This window comes from Rattus rattus, chromosome 15, assembly GCF_011064425.1.
Source record: "Rattus rattus isolate New Zealand chromosome 15, Rrattus_CSIRO_v1, whole genome shotgun sequence".
Taxonomy (NCBI): Eukaryota; Metazoa; Chordata; class Mammalia; order Rodentia; family Muridae; genus Rattus; species Rattus rattus.
The window spans coordinates 13670074-13691800 of record NC_046168.1 but is presented as its reverse complement, the minus strand read 5'-3'; the positions used below and the strand labels follow the sequence as shown (position 1 = coordinate 13691800).

At 43.2% G+C, this 21727-nt stretch overlaps 1 protein-coding gene across 1 annotated transcript in view; it reads left to right on the top strand.

Moving 5' to 3' along the window:
- Positions 1-4366, top strand: part of Pik3c3 (phosphatidylinositol 3-kinase catalytic subunit type 3) — a 77657-nt gene extending 73291 nt beyond the window's left edge. Inside the window, exons 24-25 of the mRNA XM_032885534.1 lie at positions 114-239; positions 3943-4366. Of these exons, the coding sequence (XP_032741425.1) occupies positions 114-239; positions 3943-3957 (141 nt within the window). The 3' untranslated portion in view covers positions 3958-4366. The remainder of the gene's footprint in view (positions 1-113; positions 240-3942) is intronic.
- The last annotated feature ends 17361 nt before the right edge of the window (positions 4367-21727 follow it).

Sequence of the window (21727 nt, the reverse complement as noted above, 5' to 3'; positions counted from 1 at the left end):
CGTAACTCTTGGCATCTTAGTGATGTCTGTGTCCGTCTGATTGTTTCTGTCTTTTCAGAGCACATTCCTGGCTTGTTTCTGTGAGGAAGCTGACGGTGTCTTTGATTCTCTAGGTTCAGGATAAGTTCCGTCTGGACCTGTCAGATGAGGAGGCCGTGCATTACATGCAGAGTCTGATCGACGAAAGTGTCCACGCCCTGTTCGCTGCGGTGGTGGAGCAGATCCATAAGTTTGCCCAGGTACGTTCCCAAGGCCTTGGTGAGCTTCACGTGCCGTTTGCTCTTAACACACTTCCCTGGTGAAGCCAGCTTAGATGAAAAGGCCAAGCACCAGCCAGTGTCTGTCCAGGAGAGAAAATCAGCTCAGGTAAGGACTATAGCTACCTTGTTTTTAAAAACTTCATTTAAGTTCTCAGACCTAGACATGCGTGATCATTCATACCATTTCTATGAATAAATAAGTAGAAAATTTTATATATATGTATGTGTGTATATATATAGTTAATATATATTAATTTTTGAAGACACAATTAAATATCCTAAGTAATAAACACTTCCATAAAGCCCCTTTGTGAATTTATTATTTCCTTCTACAGCTGAGGTCATGAGTGGGGACAGAGGGAGCTGGTCTGTTAAAGCTCGACTCTCCCTCTTATGCTCAGTAGTAGAATTTTTCTAATGTTTGTATTTTGTTTTTAATTGTGTGACTTAGCATAGTATTCCCTTTTGGGGGCTATACTTTTGTCTTGTGTTCTATGCTTTTGAAGTTTCCCCGTGTATGTATGTGTGTGTGTGTGTATCTATTAGTGTACATTAATAAAACCTGATTCTGCTGGTTATGTTAATCACGTTTACCATGAAGTTTGAAGCCATGTAATTGTGGCTGTTGTTAACTAGTCACATTCTAAGCCAAACACGAACATCCTTCAGGTTCATCCTTCAGGGTACCTGGTGCTCAGGCTCCTTGTACGTAGTTCCCTCCATCTCCTCTGTAAAGCAGCAGCCTCTTGTGTATGATAACCAGTCTGTTTGGAACAGAGGCCTCAGCCTGTTTTCCTTCCTAGATGCAAAATAACTAAAGACAAGCAGTAGGGACAGCTGAGAGTTCTCGTTTCACCGTTAAGGTCGAAGAATAGCAGTGTACAATTTCTCCCAGACTAAATAAAACACCGAGCTCCCTTACCAAAGAAAGTCTACCTTTCTAAAGCCTACTTTTGTGTAAATTTAGAAATTTCCTGAAGAGCCAGATGATTCTTTCCCTCAGCAATGGTTGAAATAACTAAGGTTTCATCATCGTGTGGCAGAAGCAGTGGTGTGTCAGCCCATGTCCCACATGTGTTCCTCATGCACTCAGCTTATCTGAGGAGGACGAACAAGGCAGCATTCATACTGACTGAGGAACAGTAATAACAGACTCAGCAGACACCTGTCAGACAGACACCTAGATGTGCCAGCAATGGTGTGCGCTCTGCGTTACCTCGTGTTGCCCGTCACATATACTCCCACCTCGTAAAGTGAGGCCAATAGGTAACAAGCTGTGGGTCCGTACCTGTCACTAAAGGACATGTAGAGTTTGTTATGAATAGGTTTTTTATTATTTTTATTATTTACTTGTAAATAAATAAGAAATATTTTCATCTTTTCCACCATAACTTTTACCAAAAGTCAAAATAAACTGTCCGGCATGAATTCATACGCCTTTAATCCCAACACTTAGGAAGCAGAGCCAGGCGGATCTTTGTGAATTCAAAGCCACCAGTACAACCAGTGCTACATACAGACCCTTCTAAAGAAATAAAGAATTTAAATTAATTTTTTAAAAACTGCTAAAAAACCACAAAAAAAATTGTAATATACACATGAGTTGCCCAGAATAGTTAATCAGAAACAGATAGTATAAATGCAGATCACCTTGGATTTACCTGATGGGCACAGTCCACCCTGACTGGCTCTGGTTGATGCTTTTCTCTTGAGGACGGTCAGCCCTGAAGCTTGTGACAGTCACTTGCTGCATGTCTGAGGCACTGAGGTCTCCAACTGCATCATTACTGTGATGGCGGTCCCCTGCCTGCCTGGAGGATGCCTGCCAGAATTCCCTCAGTATTATTTTTCTTTCATACACATTTCACTTAACCTGTGTAAGAAAGGTTTGTAACACTTCCTTGCATGTGATCCTGGAAATTCCAGTTCTCTTTTATTTTTTTCCCACAAACTGTTATTTTATGCACCTGTTCGGTCTTTTCAGTATTAATTATACGTATGTTTTCAGAGCTGGCCGTGTTACTGGACGGTCAGTTAGTGTGCTCTTCCTTGGGGAAGGCCCCCTCTCTTGTGTCCAGTGTTGCTCAGCTGTATATAGTCCTTGGTGTAGGCCTCGAAGGCTTTCCCACGTTCGTTGGTTTCGCCTTGTTCAGGTGGTGTTTAGAGTCATGCTGGTGAGAAGTTCTGGGTGTAACTTCTAATATTACTAGGAGACAATCTCACAGCAAGCTCCCTGACTGTGTCCCTTCTTCTGCAATATTCCCTTTGCCTTAGGCCTGGGCTTGCTTCGGCCCCTTTTAAAATAGTTCTTCAGGTGCTGGCTGATTGGCGCCAACTCTCAAGCTTAGTTTCTTAATCTTTCCCCCCTAGGCGGACACTTTTGGAGTGTTTAAGGAAGCATTTCAGACCATCTGTTCAGTCACAGGATTTTTCTCACACACAAAAACATACATAAACACACATGGGGATTTATTTCTGAAATGTTTCCAGGATCTCAGACTGTTACCATTTCAGTATGGGTCCTTTACAGTTTGCCTTTTACCAGCATGTTCAATATTTATCACGTGAAAGTTTTTAAAAGACCCTTATAGGTTTCGTGACAGTCCCTCTCTGCAGTGTCTCCCTGACCCCAGTCAGCAATGCACCTCTCCTGCTTGTGAGAGGACTCTAGGGATATGTTCTTATAACTGGGCTGCCTTGTCTGGCCCCAGGGGGAGAGGAAATGCCTAGCCTCAAAGACACGTGAAGTGCCAGGATAGGGGGGAGCCTAGGGGGGGCTCACCCATTCAGAGGAGGAGAGAGGGGAGGCAGGAAGGGAGGAGTGACCTGGAAGGGGGCAGTGAGCAGGAGGTAAAGAGAATAAGTAAAAGGGGAATAAAGAAAAGAGTTGAGTTCCAGAGTGTCAGGATCTCTCTGCCAATGTTACCCATTGAACCTACCCTGCTTCTTGCCTTGTCATTTTGTGTTTATCAAGAACCATCCTTTAGAGAGTTCTTTGATGGATCCTTTAATTAAAATACTTAAATTGATTCTGAAAATGTAAATTATTTCTTTCATTAACATAAAATAAACATTTTCCCATAACTTTACTCAAGTTGATCAGATTAAATTCAATGGGAATCTTGGCAGTAGATGTCTGCACACTCTAACTTTTGACAGTAAGATTTCTCGCTGTCATTTCCCACAAGGTGGAGTTCATAGGCACTAAAAGCATGAGGGGTGTTAGTGAAATTGGATGCACCCATCTTGGACTCAGCTGTTTGCTGGCTTTGTCCTTTGATGATTGCTTTAGGCTTGGTTTTCAGACCAATACAGAATTCAGCACTTCCGTTCTGGAAGAAATCGCAGCCAGCCTGTTGACAGAATTGACAGAACGGAGTACTGAGAGCTAGGCCTGCTCGCTGGAGTGTAACTTAGGACATTCGCCTTCCTGTGCTGGGTGGAGCTTCTTTTTTCTCCTACATAATAATCTGTCATCTTGGTCTTATGCTACAATGAGCCAGCAACTCTTCCCCCAAACATTTTCTCACATAACTGATTTCCCAGAAAGCCCCGGGAACCCTGTACACAGTCACTTCAATCCTGATTCCCTTGGGATGTTTAGCAAACCTTTTATTGATTGTTATTTAATCTTTCTTCATAAACTAGAAACTAAATTATTTTTTGTTTTTAATTTTGATAGTACTGGAGAAAATGAAAGTGGATTTGACCCATCGTGATGCCTGACTTAGTAAGAAAACACATGAGAAACCACTGCTGTGTACTGAGGACCTTAGAGAAAGAACCAGGAAGAGAAGGTGTCCAGGAGTTACGGCGTGCTCAGGCTTTGGACCAGTGGACGCCACTGCTGAAATCCGGCCGAGAGGGCTTGTCTAAAGCTGCTGCTATAGCATAGGCTCAGCTCTGCAATTCCAAACCTCAGAGGCTGAAGCATGAAGAGTACCACAGCTGTGAAGCCATCCTCAGCTGCAAACGACTTTTGGGTTGGACAAAAAGCGCTGTATATTTTGTTTTATAATGTATAAAGATGGAGAATGGATTATGTATATGTTTTAAGAATTCAGGGGAGGTTCTGTTATAAAACAGTAAAGCATTTTAGCCTCTGAGTCTGATAGGCCTTGTTTTCCTTTTCCATAAGGATAGCACATCTTTCTCAATTTTGAAGATTTTTTTTCTCCTCTTTTCCTCTTTTACTTACCTCCATTTTTGTTCATTTTTTTTTGCCTAATTTATGTAATACTTTGCTTTTACATTTTCACCAAGTTTTATACACTATGGTACATTCTTTTTATAGTTGAAGGATTGATTTTTTTTTTTTTAGAAAGCTTTTGTGGGCAGGGCATGGTGAGAAATCAGGACTCAGGGGTGCACAGCATTGGCCCAGCCCTGGACCTGGGGCCTGGGACCTGTGGCCTGGGACCTGGGACCTGGGACCTGGGACCTGGGACATGTCTGCTGTTTCTGCAGGCAACACTGCAGAGCATCTCTGCAGAGGTGGTAGAGTTGTGTTCAAGAAGTCAATAGGAACAGTTGCTTCTGCCTATTGACACATGGAGAGGTCCACAGTCAAGGGAGTACATTTTAAGAACAGTTCTCTTAGAGCTACGCATACTGAGGTTTTATTTTATAAACTACAGCTCACAGCACTCCTGGGTTGTGTACATGCAAAGTGGAAGGTGAAGTGTGGTGCGGTGGTAGATACTGTGACTCAGTCCATGTGGCACAGCATACATTACCATTCTGCAGTAATTGACACAAGGTTTTTACCTGTGTCAGTGTGCATGGGGAGTGGGGACAGTGTGGGGAAGCACTGTGTGGGGTTAGAGAACAACTGTTAAAAGGTCCGTCTCTTCTACCCACTGTGCTCCAGGGAGCAAACTCAGATGGCCAGAAGTGGTGGCAAATATCTCTCTTTACTCAGTGAGCCATCTTGCTGTTCCAATAACTTTTGTTTCCCATGCAGACAGATTTAGAATAACTCAAGCATGAATCCATCCTTTCTGATCTAAGCAAAGTAATGTTTGCCTTTCAACACCAAAATTCCTACCAATCTAGCTTTTTTTTCCTGAAGAATATTTGACAAAAATGAGCATCTACAATGATTGAGTCCCTCAAGTGTATCTGCATATTCATGTATTGTGGTCATGGGACTTTGTAAGGAAAAGAAGTATTCATGCTTAAGGCCCAGTAAATACTAAATTTCAAATAACAGGTTGTATAAAGGTTAAATTACTGCACAGTTTCCGAGAATTCCGTTAATATTATTTCTCACAGCTGTAAAGCCAGCACAGTTAAGGGAACATCCCTTAACTCCATGATTGCTAGGACAGGGCCCCTTAGATTCTTCTTTATCATCTCAGTTTGTATAAAGCACTCATGCAGATTAGAAGAATGATAACAAGGAAAAGATCTTATAAATCACCATTAGAAATCTGTGCCCAAGGTGACTGGCCAGGCGCCCTTTCTCCTTTCCTCCATGTGTCGGTGTCATTTTTCAGGGTCAGAAGCCTTAACCCCTCTGTGGTTTTCAGAGCCCTTGTTGGTAACAGCTCGGCTTCTGTACGAGGTTTCCACAGCTTTAGAATCATCATACTAGTGCTTGGATATTTCCGTTTTTACGTCTCCTGTCTCTGGTTGGCAGCTGCCGTGGTTAATATCTTCAGCTTTAAGTGTGTGTGGACTCCTCCTGTCTGCTGTCGCATAGGAAACCAATCCTCCCACAAACAAGGAAACAAGCGAGCAAAGTCAGATACTGAGCTCTGGCTGTCCTCTACTAAGCATTTTGGAGTTCATTGTCAGATAGAATTGTGTCCTCTCACTGATCTTTACAAACCCACTGTATCCTGTGGATAGAAGCCTCCGGCAAACAGCACTTCGGAAGTGGTTTTGCAGTGATAGGAAGTTCTGTTCAGGCAAATGCTGGACAAGACTCGCCTGGGCTTGACTCCACCACGACTGCTTCCCACTGCCTAATGTTCTGTTCCCTAAGCCAGACCTGATATCGCCTACCACCTCCCACCTACAGCCACTGTCTGTCTCCTTCACGTTCAGTACCCGTCCTTCCTCCTAGGTCCCAAACAACCTTTTAAACTTAGTTTCAAAAATTAGCTTTGGTGTTTTTAAAGTTTAACATACGAATACCACCCTACTCTTGAAAATGTGTCTGCATTTGTCTTGAATGTGAGTGTGCTTTCTAACTTTCCTTTTTTCTGCTTTGTTTTTTGGTTTTCGTGTGTGTGTGTGTGTGTGTGTGTGTGTGTGTGTGTGTGTGTGTGTGTGAGGTGGCTGTATTAGCCGGAGCTGCCCTGTAACTTTCTTCGCTCACAGGCTCTCTGTGTCCTTTTCTCTTTTGCTGCTGTGATAATAGAGCATAAGGAACCAAAGGTGTGTTTGAGCCCACGCTCCTCCATGGTGGGAAGTGAGAGCAGGGGAGCTTGAAACAGCTGGCACCACATCTGGAGTCGGAAGACAGCAACCCGTGCTCCTGCTGGTGCCCAGCTGGCCAGCTCTGCCCCAGCCTGTCCAGAATTGAAACCAAATTCTTTGCTGGTCTCCAGAATTTGAGATTTAGAGCTTCCTAGAGATTGACTACTTTGGTGGTTATGTGGGGATGGGAGTGTCATTTTCTCTTTGGTCGACGTCACTGGAGGAGCATCGTGGTAATAAGGCATTAAGAGGAAGGAATACTGGAGATGGAAAATGCCAGGTGAGTAGAGTAGCAGCAGTCATCTCTGCTACTCAGTGGTGAATTTGCTGAGCAGGGAACCCTGGGAAAAAGAAAAGCTGCTCTGGTGGAAGATGTCAAAAGACTGAGATTAGATGTGGTGATGTCACAATCAGACTTGGCCCGTCAGATGTTTCTATTTTCAGATAGTGAGTGTCGGGAAAATACTTGGTTGGGAAGGGGTGGAATGTGTGCTAGGGCCCTTTCAGAATGTCAAACTTAAGGCTAAACAAGCTGATTTTAACAATTGAAATTCCAGGTGACTGAAGAAGAGCTCAGCTATTGGATGATCACATGGAGTTTCGTGGTGAAGTAGATGGTTTGCTAAGAAAACCTCAGACTGGTTACCTTCAAATTTGTGGGATTTTTTTTTTTTCTGCAAAATGGAGCAAGCACTAGAGTCTAAAAAACAAGTTAGTTTGTTCCCATGTCCTTAGTTTTAGGGAGGTAATTTTGACAAGAACCTCCAATTACATCTGCAAGCAGTATTTGAACTGTTACCTAAGACGCATCCTAGCAGGTGTATTTTGGGGTCAGAGGAAGGTCTTTTCTGCAAGAGCTAGAAGTATATTCTGCCAAAGCAACAAAGCGACTTATTAACCTGTAAAGCCTTTTCAGTTACCAAAACCAATCACCATGCTACATTTAAGAATGTTCATCAAGGTAACAATTACTATTAATTTTGTGTTTTATAGTTTCTTAGTATGACAGTAATCTATAATTAAACTGTTATTGTGAGATATTTACTATTGTGGTATTAATATAATGTGCTTAAATACATGTGTAAGGTGCATAAGCACATTTCCCATAGGGTATAATTCCTCTTACATTGCATTGAAATGTTCATTTGTTTCATATATTTTTATTCTTTGAGAATTTCTCACATGTGTTTTGATTTTATCCTCCCCCTCCAACTCCTTCTGGACTCCCCTGCGGATATCATGCTGTCCTCGTATTTTTTATGTACTTCTTCTGAGTCCTGTGTATGCATGGGTGTTGGGCCATCCACTGGAGAAGGGGCAACCTACAATGACCACAACCAAAAAGAAAAGGACTCTCCCATAGCCTAAGAACCATCACTTTCCAATAGCTCCTCAGGTTGTCGCATCACCCCCATCCCAGTCCTTCCTGGAGGTGGTGCAGGCTGGAAGGTCCTCTACAGGTAGTTGCAGCTACGATGAGCTCGTGAGAATAGCAGCCATATCATGCCATGAAGATAGCATTCCATCTCATCCTCCATTTGCAGATAGAGTTGCAGATGTCCTGTTTAGGACTAAGATCTCACAGTCATTTATTGTCATCACCTTGGCCTGTTGAGTGTCCGTTGACTGTAAAAAAGTTTCTCCGACTGAGGTTGAAAGCACAAACTTTTGCTTATAAACATTAAGTACTTAGAAGTCAGTGTGACAATATGACATTTCACAAAATAGCAGTAGTAGACCCTACCACCACCAGGACCTATGACCTCCTGAGCCCTGTGCTGTTGGCCTGGTAGCTGAGAGTGGAGATCATTTATTTGAACAGCTCTATTACAGCCTCAGATGGTGGTGATGGTGCAGGGAGCCGTGATGCAGGGAGTAGGGCAAAAGCAGGAAGCAAATGTGTAGAAAGTGAGAATCCATGTCCCGTGGAAGAGCAGTTCTCCCCTGTAGAGAGAGGGCTCTGGGCCAGGTCCCTGGCTGCACAAGTGAACAGGAGATGCCGCTGCATGTGGAAGAATGAAGGCTCCTGTGTCAGCCCCCACCACATCCAGGTGTTCATGAGAGCAGGACCTTCTGTCCAGTTCTACCCAATAGATAGCATAGCAACTATGCTCACCGTCCAGCCAACCCAGTTTCTTGTCACACACACAATGCTTTTCAACAACGGCATGTTCTTTCCCTTCTCTAATGGCCTTGTTTTGTACACACACAGGCAGGCACACGCCCACTGCTCATGATGGCTAAAGCAGGGGAGTGGTGTTAACACACATCGCTCTTGTCCTCAACTCCTTGTAGAGCTATGGTATTCCTGGGCTTCACATGGGTTTTATGACAGGGAGCACAGCCTTGGATTCCTCGCCCTTTCCTTGGTACTTTTCCTGTGTTAACACGGACTTCCCATATTCCGCACTTGGGAAAACTTAGTTCTAAAGGGCTGTTGCCACTGAAATTCATCGCACAAATAAAGCTTTCCCCACATACTATCTAGAACTAACCTTTGTTGTATCGTTGAGGTTTTAAGTTTTAAAAACACCCAAGCACCCGGAGAGGAAAAGAGGACATTTGAGCTCTTGATTAATAAATATTCTGAAGACTCTTCCTAGTCCGCCCAACGACAACAGACAATAAAGTACTCTTCAGGCTTAAGCAAATTAGATTTTCATCACTAGCTACTTTCACTTATTCACATAGAAAGCCCTGCCCATTGCCAGTCGCTCCATCTTGAGTAATTAAGAACATGAAGAGAAGGAAACAGTACAGATAGTGACGCCCGGATGACATCAGCTGGAGAACAGAGAAGGTTGGAGAAATTTGGGTGGAAACAGTTTGGTCAAGTATGAAGATAATGGGGGAGGGGTCTCCTTTGCAGGGACTTCCCATTATAGGCAACTGATGTGCCATTGGAAAGTTGAAACTAAAAAGGTTTTAAGCATTTTTCTTAGAATTTGTGATATTTTTTCCCTCTTTAATAAAAAATTCAATGGCCTTTGTTCTTTGTGAAATGTGGTTTTAATCTGCCCGTCTAACAAGTGAATTTATAAAATTAAGCATGTGATAATAGGTAATGTGTGATAGATAGCTTAATCACTATTTTTAGTTTTGTTCCCTTGAGACTATAATTTAACCTGCATTTCCCCCTTCCCTTCCGTCTAAACCCTTTATTATATCCTTCTGTGCTCTGCTTCAATCTCCTGGCCTCTTCTTCCCTTACCGTTGCTGTGTGCCTGTGTCTCTACATCTGTATTCCTAGATGACCTGCCCTGTCTGTGTAATGTCCTTTGATTGTGTGCTTTTAGGGTTGAACTGGCATTGGACAGCCCATTGATGTGCTCTTCCCTGGGGACCATCTCTGCAGCTCTGAGCTTTCCTCAGTTGCCTGCAGTTCTCTGTTTAGGGCAAAGGCCTCATGGGGTTTTCACCAAAGGCAGAGATGGCTCTAAACAAATACACAGTAATGTGTATTCATAGGTGACTGGAAGTATGAGCATCCCAGAAGCTCCTCTTCGTTTTAATTTTCTTATTTGTATTTTCTTTTATTGTAACAAAAAACTTACAACTTTTCTAACAAAAGCCTAGTAAGTATGAAAATCTTAAAACATGGGGAGAAATCAGTATTAGAAAACTGAATAGAAGTACACGGGCTACATTAATGGAGGCACCAGGACTTCTTCCAGGAAGCCATAGTGGCCCCACTGGGATTAGAGAGGTTGAGAGATTGTGGTAGGAGTGTTTTTAGGTCACTAATCTTTTAAACAGCATGATGAATAGTTTGAAAGAAAATTTTAGTGAGGGGATGCCAGTAAAAGCTATGCCTTGGGCTAAGAAAAAAATGATTGCAAACTGAGATTTATGTACTTATTTATACATATATATGCATATTTTTTCATATCCAGTCAATTGATTTTTAAATATCAGTGACTGTTGAACTCTCCATATGCAGATAAAGGAGTTCATATTGGAGCAGAGGAAGAGAGACTAATTTCCATAAGAACAAGTCATAAACTGAAGAAAAGTGTTACTATTAACTGTCACCGTCTTGACTTTGACAAAATATGAAACATTGATTTCTAAGACATCAGAGACCCTAAGAAAAGCAGAAGCAGCAAACAATGGGGTGTGCAGGCAAGGATTCGTTAGGAATTGAGATACCGACTGTGTGTCACCAGGAGCTTGAGAAATTAGCTGGGCTGCTGGAGAGGAACATTTGTCTGAGTGTGATGGATAGAAGGGATCAAAACGCCCGCGTTAGCAGAGGTTTTTGAATCTAAATAAGCTGCTTAATATTGCCGAGCGGAAAAATAAATCTAAGTATTTTAAGCTTTCTCCTTAGAAGGTTCAAACAAAAGGGAAAAAGATGAAAAGTAGCAACATTGTGTGGTCTGAGTCTGAGCAAGGTTAACAGCACCAGAAGAGCTGAAGACTTTTCCACAGTTTTACCTGTGCTAAAGCCTGAGAATGTGCGTGCGTATCACACACACACACACACACACACACACACACACTCACACACACACACACACACACACACACACACACACTCACACACACACTCACACACACACACACACACACACACACACACACACTCACACCCACACACACACACCCCACACACACACACACTCACACACACACACACACACACACACTCACACACACACACACACACACTCACACACTCACACACACATTTTTTTTTAGTCCCACTATTTATCTGTGTCTTAGGGTTTTCCTGCTGTGAACAGACACCATGACCAAGGCAAGTCTTATAAAGGGCAACATTTAATTGGGGCTGACTTACAGTTTCAGAGGTTCAGTCCATTATCATCAAGGCAGGAGCATGGCAGCATCCAGGCAGGCCTGGTGCAGGAGGAGCTGAGAGTTCTACATCTTCACCTGAAGGCTGCTAGCGGATGACTGGCTTCCAGGCAGCTAGACTGAGGGTCTTAGAGCCACATGCCCACAGTGACACACCTACTCCAACAGGGCCACACCTGTAATAGTGCCCCTCTCTGGGCCACGCGCTTACCAACCATAACAATCTGTAAGGCTGCTTCTCGCACATGGATTGGGGTTGTTTACTTGAGAACTTTACCATGGCTTCACCTCAGGAATATGATCCCCTCATTAATGAGGCATTGACTGCCTATAGCTACCCAGGAAGAAGCAGAGCTTCTTGAGCTCCCTTCATCCCTGATGGGTAGTTGAGTGGCCTGGGTGTGCCGCTCTTTCAGCGCCCTCTTCTTGCACACTCCCTGAGCTGTGGAGGGGTGGATTAACTGTTAGGAGAAAACAACGGCGGCTGCTCATCCCTTTGACCCATCAGGAGCCTCTGCCTTCAGTGCCAGTCACTGCAAGGAAAAGCGTCTGTAACCAAGGCTGAGGGTAACATTAATGTATGCACATAAACAAATATTTAGAGGACAGTTTGAGATGTTTATCGTTTCCAGATCAGTGTATTAGGCTTGATCGCTCCATGTCTTGATCTCACCATGTCTGAGAGTCTTCCCATCTAATTAAAAAAAAAAAAATGGGTGATAGCTTTCTACCTAGGACCAAAAACCTCCCCAGTCGTGGGCTTATGACCAGGTTTCCAGTATAAGTTCTGTCAGTGCTGCTGGCCTGAATGCCAATGAGGAAGCGGTTATCCTCTTAAGTATTCCATTTCACTAGTGGGGACACCTTACCTGGCAGTTGGTATTTTAGCACACAGTTTCCACATCTGGGTAAAGACTGTTGATAACTTTCTCCTTTCCAAAGCCTGGATAGTGCTTTCCGGCATGGTGAAAGCTAGCCAGCATGGAAGACGTTTCCAGATCAGTATATTAAGCTTGATCGCTCCATGCCTTGATCTCCCCACGTCCGAGGGTCTTCCCATCTAATTTCCATTGGCAACCAAAAGCAATGACAATAGCCTGCGTTTATGGGGGATCGTAGTCTCCCTGGCCTCCATATCCCTCTGATCCTGGTACTGGGATTTTTGTTTAATAGCCTATGGTTTCCTGGAGTACCATTATCCACCCACGCAGCATATTTCTCACCACACTTTTAAAATCCTTTGTTAATTACCTTACAAAGATCAGTTAATCACCTTACAGAGTGGTAGATTTCCACAGGTAGGACTTTTTCATGCACTCGGCATGGTAGTCCTCAGCTACCTCTCCCCACCCCCACACAAACCTTTCCACCCCAAGCATTCTCTTCTGTTTTCATGTCACATGCATTGTCCCCCCCCCAATATCCCTAAGTCCCCCTCCCACCCCACCCCCCATGCGTTCTGTGTCTCTGTAGAAGACTTACAAGTTTGAATAATGCTTTTTTTAGAGAAAAGCTGGCTCCATAGGGCAGTCACTCAGTGGTAAAGGTAGAGCACTTGCCTAGCATGAACAAGGCCCGTTCTACCCAGCACAAGAAAGGGAGTGGGTGAAGCCAACATTGGCCCCACTGTTAATATCTTTTAGAACTAGTGATTGTATAAACACCGAGTTGTCGGTCCAATGCCTCAAGGAGGCACTTGGGTATCACTCCTAAGCATGGGTTAGAAAAGGCAAGACTACTCCTCTATACAGAGAACAAGATGTGGGGATTAACCAGCTTACCATGTATGGTATACTGCTCCAAATTTAGGAGATAGGTGAGAAGACCTGACGAGGACAGAGCTCTGCTGGCACCTTTAAAACCTTTGGAGGAGACGCCGGACCTCAATGCCTCTAGCTTCTGGTGCTTCGACATTTCCCCTGCCTCCACAGTATGTGTATCGGGTGTTCAGCCTTTAATGAAATGCTGCCATCAGCCAATGGGGTAGGCCCCATTCACAGATGTCTTCACTTGTAGGACTCAACATGTCCTCTTCAGCCTTTGCTTGAACTGTTCCCCCTGCCCGCCAATAGTCATGACCAGCTCCATCCTTCCCAGCAGGGGAAGCTCATTACTGCCAGCCAGAAGCTCTGCTATCTGAGGTTGACTCTGAACCCTAAGCTTAGTGCACATGGGCGTGATCTTGGGGCTATCGTCAGTTCCAACTTCTGCTATTCGTAGGGATTTGTTTTAGAGACCCAGGGAGTTAACTCCTGTCTCTCTCTATACCTCAAAGTTCATGCCCATGCACATACGAGGCTTGGGGCAGGAGGATAGGGTATTTGATTGAAGAAGAGCCAAATTGGGAAAGTTTCATGCTAATTCAAGCCTGGCTCTTAGAGGAGCTCAACGTGCCCTTTTGAGCAGTGAGAGCATCAGAGTCACGTGAGATCACATTGGCTGATACAGGGAGAGCTTTCTGAGCATCCACGGTTGGCAGTGGATATCCATTCTTCCAGTTCCACACATGCAGGCACCATTTCAGTGGGACTGTGGGAAGGAGGGTGACTGGTTCCCACGAGTGGCCTCTGGAGTTCTGATGCCTCACTCCATGACTCTGGGCTCTTTTTCTAAAGCAGATTCTTCCACATTGAAACATTTCCTCAAGGAAACAGGGGTTTGGGGATAGCGGGCAGCTTATGAGCCTCAGGAAGTAAACGAACTTCACACATCTAGATATAGCTCTGAAAACAGGCTAAGCACACTTAGTAATTACAATATCTGTAGGAGTCATATTAGTATAAATTCTAGAAATTACAGCTTTGATTTAATCCCATCTCTAAGCAATGATTACATTCTAACTTTTTAAAAGTAGTTTTGAATAAAAATGAAATTCATTTTTTATCTTTTACTTTAAAGTGTTTGCTTGCTGAAGAGATTTGAGGCTAGTCTTTCTCTTATAGGTGTTACAGTGTACTTTGCCTTCACCAGTGAATCCCGTTACCCTGCATCCTTGCCCTGGGCCTCTCTTTAGCAACTTACTTTCTAACCCTTTGTTAGAACCCATTACCCTTACCTGCAGGAGATTTCTGTTTCTGGGCCAGTGGTCCTGTGTTTGCATTCTCTGTGCCTTTGTCTTTATTCTATTTCTGTCTTTCTGTTTCTCTGTCTGTCTCTGTCTTTATCCCTAACACAGTCTCTGTGTCTCTCTGTCACCTAGGAGAAGCTCATGTATGCTTTGCCCTAATAGCAGTGACTGGCCTGTGCTCACTCTGAAAACGCACACATTCTTCATGGCCTCTATGTATGTTTTCCAGTTTGGAGTCTGTTGAGCACTGTCTTGCTGTACGGCACTGGGTCTTAACTTTCCTAAACCTGTGACCCTTTAATACAGTTTCTCATGTAGTGGTAACCCCCCCCACACACACACACAAAATAAATCCTTTTTCATTGCTACTTCATAACTACAATTCAGCTACTGCTATTAATCATAATGTAAATGTCTGTGTTTTCCAGTGGTCTCAGGCAACCCTTGTGAAGGGGTTGTTGCAGGGTCTTAATCTAGATTGAGAACTGTTCCTCTAGGGGATCCAGAGTTTCTTCTACATGTAGCCTTTTCTGTGTGATAGCCTCCAAGGAAAGGAGGACCACAGGCAAACCTGAGTAATAAATACAGGCTAGATCAGAATCTCTACTTGCCTTCAATCTTGAGCAAATGGTCCTGAATTATTTATTCTCCATTTCCTCAGACTACAGTTTTTTTTATTTAAAAAATGTGTATGCATGCTTTGTCTGTGTGTGTCTATGCACCATTTGCATGCCTGACTCCCCAAAGAGGCTGGAAGACATTATCCAATACCTTGGAACTAGGATTATAAACAGTTGTGAGCCGCCGCGTGAATGCTGAGAATGGAATCTAGGTTCTCTGTAGAAGTCAAGTACTCTTAACTGTGGAGCTCTCTTTCTAGCCCCTAACTATAATTTTCTAAGCAGAGGACTGCAGAGACCTTTCAAGATATATACAAGGAGAATGGTCACAGGTCTACTCACCTTGTAAGATTCTATGAAAGTTGAATGGCTTGCTGTAAAGTTTGGCAAGCATTATCACACATAGCCACACGGGCGAGCACCCTGATCTATATAGTTCTATTGTGCAGGTGGAGTGGGGCGGGTGCTGGAGAAAGAGAGGTGTGTAGCCTTCTGCTTCTCCACTCTTCTACTTCAGAGGATGTGGCTAAGGAGAAGCAGCGTCACTGCCATTTCTTTGCATTGGACGTCAGCTTCAGGAAACACAAACTGGGAAGGAACATTAAAATCGTACATTTGCTCAAGCTGAAAGAAATAGCAGACTACACGGCCTTAGCGAATAGTTGTAGTAATCTATAGTTTAGTCCGTGTAATTGGTGAACTTCTGAAATCCATGTGTAAATGATTTGGCTGGGATTTCAAATGGAATTGGGAGATCAATAGGAATGGAAACACAGACTCACTTGCCCACAGACTGTGTATGCTTGTCAGCACTTAACGTTGCTGTCCGTTTTAGACTTGTGTCTGTCTTCTTAGTGTGTTCCAGCCCAAGAATGCCTGATTGTAAGGTCTCCATGAATCTGAACGGATCCTGACATTGGTAGTTGCCTACAGGGGTTTATTTCTCTCATTCAACAAAGGTTCTGCCATATTTTAGGGATTCACTAGGTTTTATAAAGCTTTCTCAATCAGAGGGAGCTTCATTCAAGTTGAACCCACCAGCACAGTTACCCACATTTACCTACCTTGCCAAATCTTCCCACTCATGTGTGGGACTGCCTCTCCTCAGCTCTGGGGGTCTCCCTGTGGGCTGGTTCAAGCTCAGCTATGCTTCCTCTCTCTTCATAGCTATGTGTAAACCACATCATACTGTATTCACTGTCATTGAGCCGCATTGATGTCATTGATGCCACATACTCTGGACTTGCCCCACTCTAATACGGCATTTATTATAATATGATGTTTTATCACAAATCATGGAGCCCTAAACCTCCTCAGATGGACATTATACATTGACCCTAGGAGCCTTTGACCCTGACCATCCTTTCTTTAAATTCTTATTGTCTCTTGGAACTAGACAATGATGTGGAGAACATCACTTAGCACTGTACAGTGACATGGAGAATGCTTCAGTAGGGGAAGAGGAAATCAATGTTCACGGAGACAAGAACAAAGAGCTATACACCTGGACCAGCTCCATCGCCTGCCTTTGGAAACATAGAGCTGCGTCAACTCCCCACTGAGGGATCTGACATGACCTGGACCACACGAGACCTGCCTGGCCAACCCTGATTGGAGCCCATTCTGGAGAGCCATGCTGCATACATTTCTCCCACTTCTCTGTTCACTTGCTCCTTTTGTCTCCTGAAGACAGAGATAAAAATTACAGTTTGCTAATAATGGGCCAAATTGGTTTTGGGAAAGCATTGTTCCAGACCTTACCATCTTACTTAAAACCATCACAATGCCTCAAATTGTTCTGAACCTTGCACCCCAGATACTAACCTGGGCAACAAAAGGAGTGGCTGATATCTGGATGGCATGAGGTAGTAGTGGGCAGCTGTGAAAAGTGAGCTCTGGGTTGTCAAAGGCTAGATTAGGATCATCCTATTGTTTGCCATTTTAGTTGGATTGTTCAAAAATTACTTTTATTTGATACATCCAATGATGATTTATGGGTTAATTGCATTTGCAAAATTAGTCTGACAGTCTATCAGTTTTTAAAACTCAAGTCTTAGAATTGGATCGTCCCATTATATTTATGTTCAGTTTGTACGTGAATGTAAGTTGGGTTTGGAAGTCTATGGATAATATAGGCCATTTGTGACCATCTGTGGAGCTGAAAATAAAATAGATTGTGTGTGTGCAGGGGAGAGGGGGTAAGCTGTGTGTGTGTGAATGTGTGTATGCTCATGTAGGAGGAGGAGGAAGAGGGAGAGAGGAGAGGAGGGGGCGTCTTTATGTTTGCATCCTGTCTTTGGTATTTAGAGTTTCTGACTTGTCAACATTATAAATGATACCGTATATTTATAAAGAAATTTGCATATCTTTTATTAGATGAATATTCTTGGTCGATTTATTATTCCGGATATTACTTGGAAAATAAATTAATATTTTAAAGTAAGATGAAAGCTGAGGGGATTTGGCTCCCTGTTGGCGCTGGGTCCTCTTGCCCTCAGGGTTGTGACCTTAGAGTTAGAGTGGCAGGCAGTTAGATGAGTAAGGCAGAGGCTTCCTTTTCTTCCTTTGTTCTACATAGCCTTCTGCGTGTTTTCAGTGTACAAACCGTCCTGGGCTCTGCGGCAGGGTAACCCTTTACACACTCGTCTCTCTACTGTTTTAAATGGTCTCCACTGAAGACCTCAAACATGCAGAGTTAAGAGTAGAATTTGTTAGTTATCTTTGCAACAAAAGAAATTTTGCAGAGTCTTTGTATATTTTAACATTTTCTTTCCCCTTCTTCCTTTCAGCCTTTCCTTCCCTCCCCTACCTTCTTCCTCTCCCTTTTCTTCCTTCTCTATTCTCTGTTTCCCTCTGTCTCTCCCTCTCTCTCTCTTTCTCTCACACTGAGGATGAATCCAAGGTTTCATGATTTATAGAAAAGACATCTACTGTGGCTTTGCTTTCTAAACGACAAAACTCTCATCTCAAGGCTAGAATAGGTTTCATTGTATACACTGCACAGGCAATGAACTGACAAGAGATTGAAAGGATTTATTTCATCGCCTTAGAAATGTTTCTTTGTTTAGATCTGCCCATTTTTAAAATTTTGGTTATTTGTTTTCTTGTCCAGTTCTTTGAGTTATTCATAAATTTTGGATATTAGCTTTCTATCAAATGTGTAGTTGGTAAAAAGACCCAAATAAACAAAAGAACAAAAATATTTTTTTTCTACTTTGTAGCCTGCAGCTTTGTACAAAATTTCTTGAGTTCCTATTTATTACCTGTTGCTCTTAATGCCCGTGCTATTGCTCAAAACGATTCCCCACTTTCTCTCCCATCAGATAGTGAATATTTGATCTTATATCTAGATCTTTAGTTATTTTAGAATTGAGCTTTGTGATATAGATCTATTTGTATTCTTCTGTGTGCAGTCAATCAGTTTGACCAGCACCATTTGTTGAAGATACTGTCTGTAGGTTGATGTCTATATGCAGATGATGGCTGGCACCAGTTAGGTCAAGGCCATGAATGGACAGTAAAAAATAAGGCGGAGACAAGGTTTTGTAAGGTGGGAAAGAAGGAGAAGGGAGGAAAATTAAGATGGAGACAGAGAAGGATGACCCAGATCCGGGTGGTCCTAATTGCCAAGGTAGTTGGGATGGATTTCTGTAGGCAAATTTATCTTATCTATATGGGCGGTTTATATCCTTATCAATTGGTTGAGAGTTTATTGTGTGGATGTATTGTGGATTGAGAATTTAACATATAAATCTGATTGTTGGGTTACAGTTTGTTGAGTCTTGATTTTACAGGTTGTTGGGAGTTTATACCTCAATTATCAGGAGGTGGATGTTGGGAATGTAAAGAGAATAGCAGCAGAGAGTTACAAGAGGGTAGCTGCCACTAGGACTGGGGATGCTGATAATGTAAGCAGAGTCCACAGTGAGAGAGCCGAGATAGGCAGTCTCTATATGAAACTGGCTTGGCAGCCACCGACCTAGGTCAGAGAGTACTTTGGGGGCAGCATGGAGCCACTAAGATGAATTAGTGCTAGTTCCAATGGCCAGCTGGAGGAGGAACTAGCAAGTACACATGCGCGCGCGCGCGCGCACACACACACACACACACACACACACACACACACACACACACACACACACATGGGAACCTTAGGAACCATTCTGTTCATTTTTTATTTTTACTGCAACAGCTGTCTTTTTCCCCATTGTATATTTCTAGCTAATTTTATAAAAAATCAAATATAGATAGATGTGTCTGGGTCTTCAATTTATATCTGGGTCTTCAGTACGATTTCTTTGATCAATGTGTCTGCTTTTGCACCATGCTGTTTTTATTAATATTTCTCCAAAGTAGAATTTGAGGTGAGGGATGTGATACCTCCTGCAGATCTTTTATCATTTGATATTGTTTTAGTTGTCTTTGGTCTTTTGTGTTTCTATACCAACCTGAAAACTGTCCACTCAAGTTCTGCAAAGAATTGGGTCAAAATTTTGATGAGGATTACATTGCGGCTGTAGATTACTTTTGTTCTTTTCATTTTCTAACACTTTCAATTTCTTTCTTCAATATCTGAATGTTTTTACCACACAGGTCTCTCACTGCTTGCTTACTTAGGGTTACCCCAGGATATCACATTGGCTCATTCTCAGCATGAATCTGACTCCTGGATTCATCGAGTCAGCTGGAAAACAGCATAGCAACACCAAGAGGGAAGGAATATTTTGAAAAATATTGACACAGTTCTGAAACTGCCCGTCTCATCTACTAAGCTTTACTAATAAAGCAGACCACTCCATTAAATTTGTCCATAAATGACTGGCCCAAAGTCCCAGGACTCTTGCTGTGAACTGCTGCCTTCCTTGGGTCTTATTTTTTATTTCCTTCCAAATAGTACATTTCTTGAGAACTTCTTACCTGACTACTCTATCTACACCACTTGCCCGCCTCCCTCCCTTTCAGCTCCTTCTGGGTGCTCTCGCCCTTCTAAATTCATTATTATTACATATATGTGCATGTGTGTATATAAAAAGATATATATGCATCCATACATACAACCTACGGAGTCCACTTAGCATCCATTACTCACTTAGGATTGGGCAACCCATTCAGGAGCTCATCCATGGAGGATCATATTTCTCCTCTTCTCAGCAGCCATTGACGACCTATAGCTCTTCAGGTAGGTGTGGGACCACGTGGACGTCCCCTGTCTGAGTTGACATGTCAGCCGGCATTGCCACTCACAGGCCTTTTGCAATGCCTGTACTTAAGTCTAAGCATATGCTTTTTCATAATAATAAGCTCTGATTCCCCCTGAATTTCTCTTCTGTGGCATGAGCTCTCTATGCAGAAGCCTCTGCAAAGAAACCAGGTACATCGCAGCCATGCTGAGCTGCACACCAGCCGCCTCTGACACCTTCATCCCCTTTCCTAGTAAACTGACCAGATTTTATAATTTAAAAGATTCACACTCCCTGGCCATTAAACATGTTTGTCACTGTGTAATTAGTGTTGTAGAGAAAAACCCTCGGTTCCTGCAGCCCCCAAAGGCGAGGCTCAGCCATCACGTATCTCAGATCAGGAGACATGTGATGAAGAGAAGCAAGGAGAGACCATTTAACCAACTGGGAAGAAGAAATAAATGGTATTCATGACCCCGAGTCCCTCTTCAGGCTACTGACAAGAGGAACTAGGAAAGGGGGGTGAGTAGCAAGATGGATTCATAAAGCAGTCTTGGTCAAAGTATGGTCTGACTGATCATTATCTCAGTTTGGGTTCTGCAAAGTGGTCAAAGAGGGACTATGGGGCCTAATTTGCTTCCCACAAGATGATCACTTCTGCTCTTCTTATCTGCCTTACACTACCTGTGAGGCAGTCAGTCAGATGAAGCTTCAAGGTTAGGAGAGTTATCAGTGTGCTGTCACTCTCAAAGGCGGTGGGTAAAGGAGGCATGGGGCAAGCCCTGAGTGGTTAACATGCCTATCTAGTCAAGCAAGAAGCAGACAGGGCATGGAGGGGTTTATGTGTGTGTGTGTGTGTGGGGGGTGGTAACCTGTCACCTGTGTGTAGTTACCTTGTTGGTCACAGTCAGTGGTTAGTGCTCTAGCACCTGTTGTTACGTGAGCACTCAACTTGATGTTGGGCAAACCCTGGGCGCTCCCCTGATTTGTGTCACTGAATTATTAAAAAGCAGTGTCTAACAGTCTGTAAATTCATGACTGTGGTCACATCACCCACAAGAAGCAGTCCTCCATGGCCTTATCTCCTGCTGGAAAGCAGAGTCACTGCCTCCATTTAGTGTGTGTGTGTGTGTGTGTGTGTGTGTGTGTGTGTGTGTGTACACATATATGTGTATATGAGTTTGGAAGTCAGAGAATGTTGAAAGTCTTCCTCAATTGCTCTCTGCCATTTTTGAGATAGGGTCTCTTTTCTATTAATTAGTTAACTAATGAATTGCCTTGTATCTTGACCACAATTTCCCCTCCCACCTCTCCTCCCAGTCCTTGCTCCTCCCTCATCCATTCCTCCTCCATGTC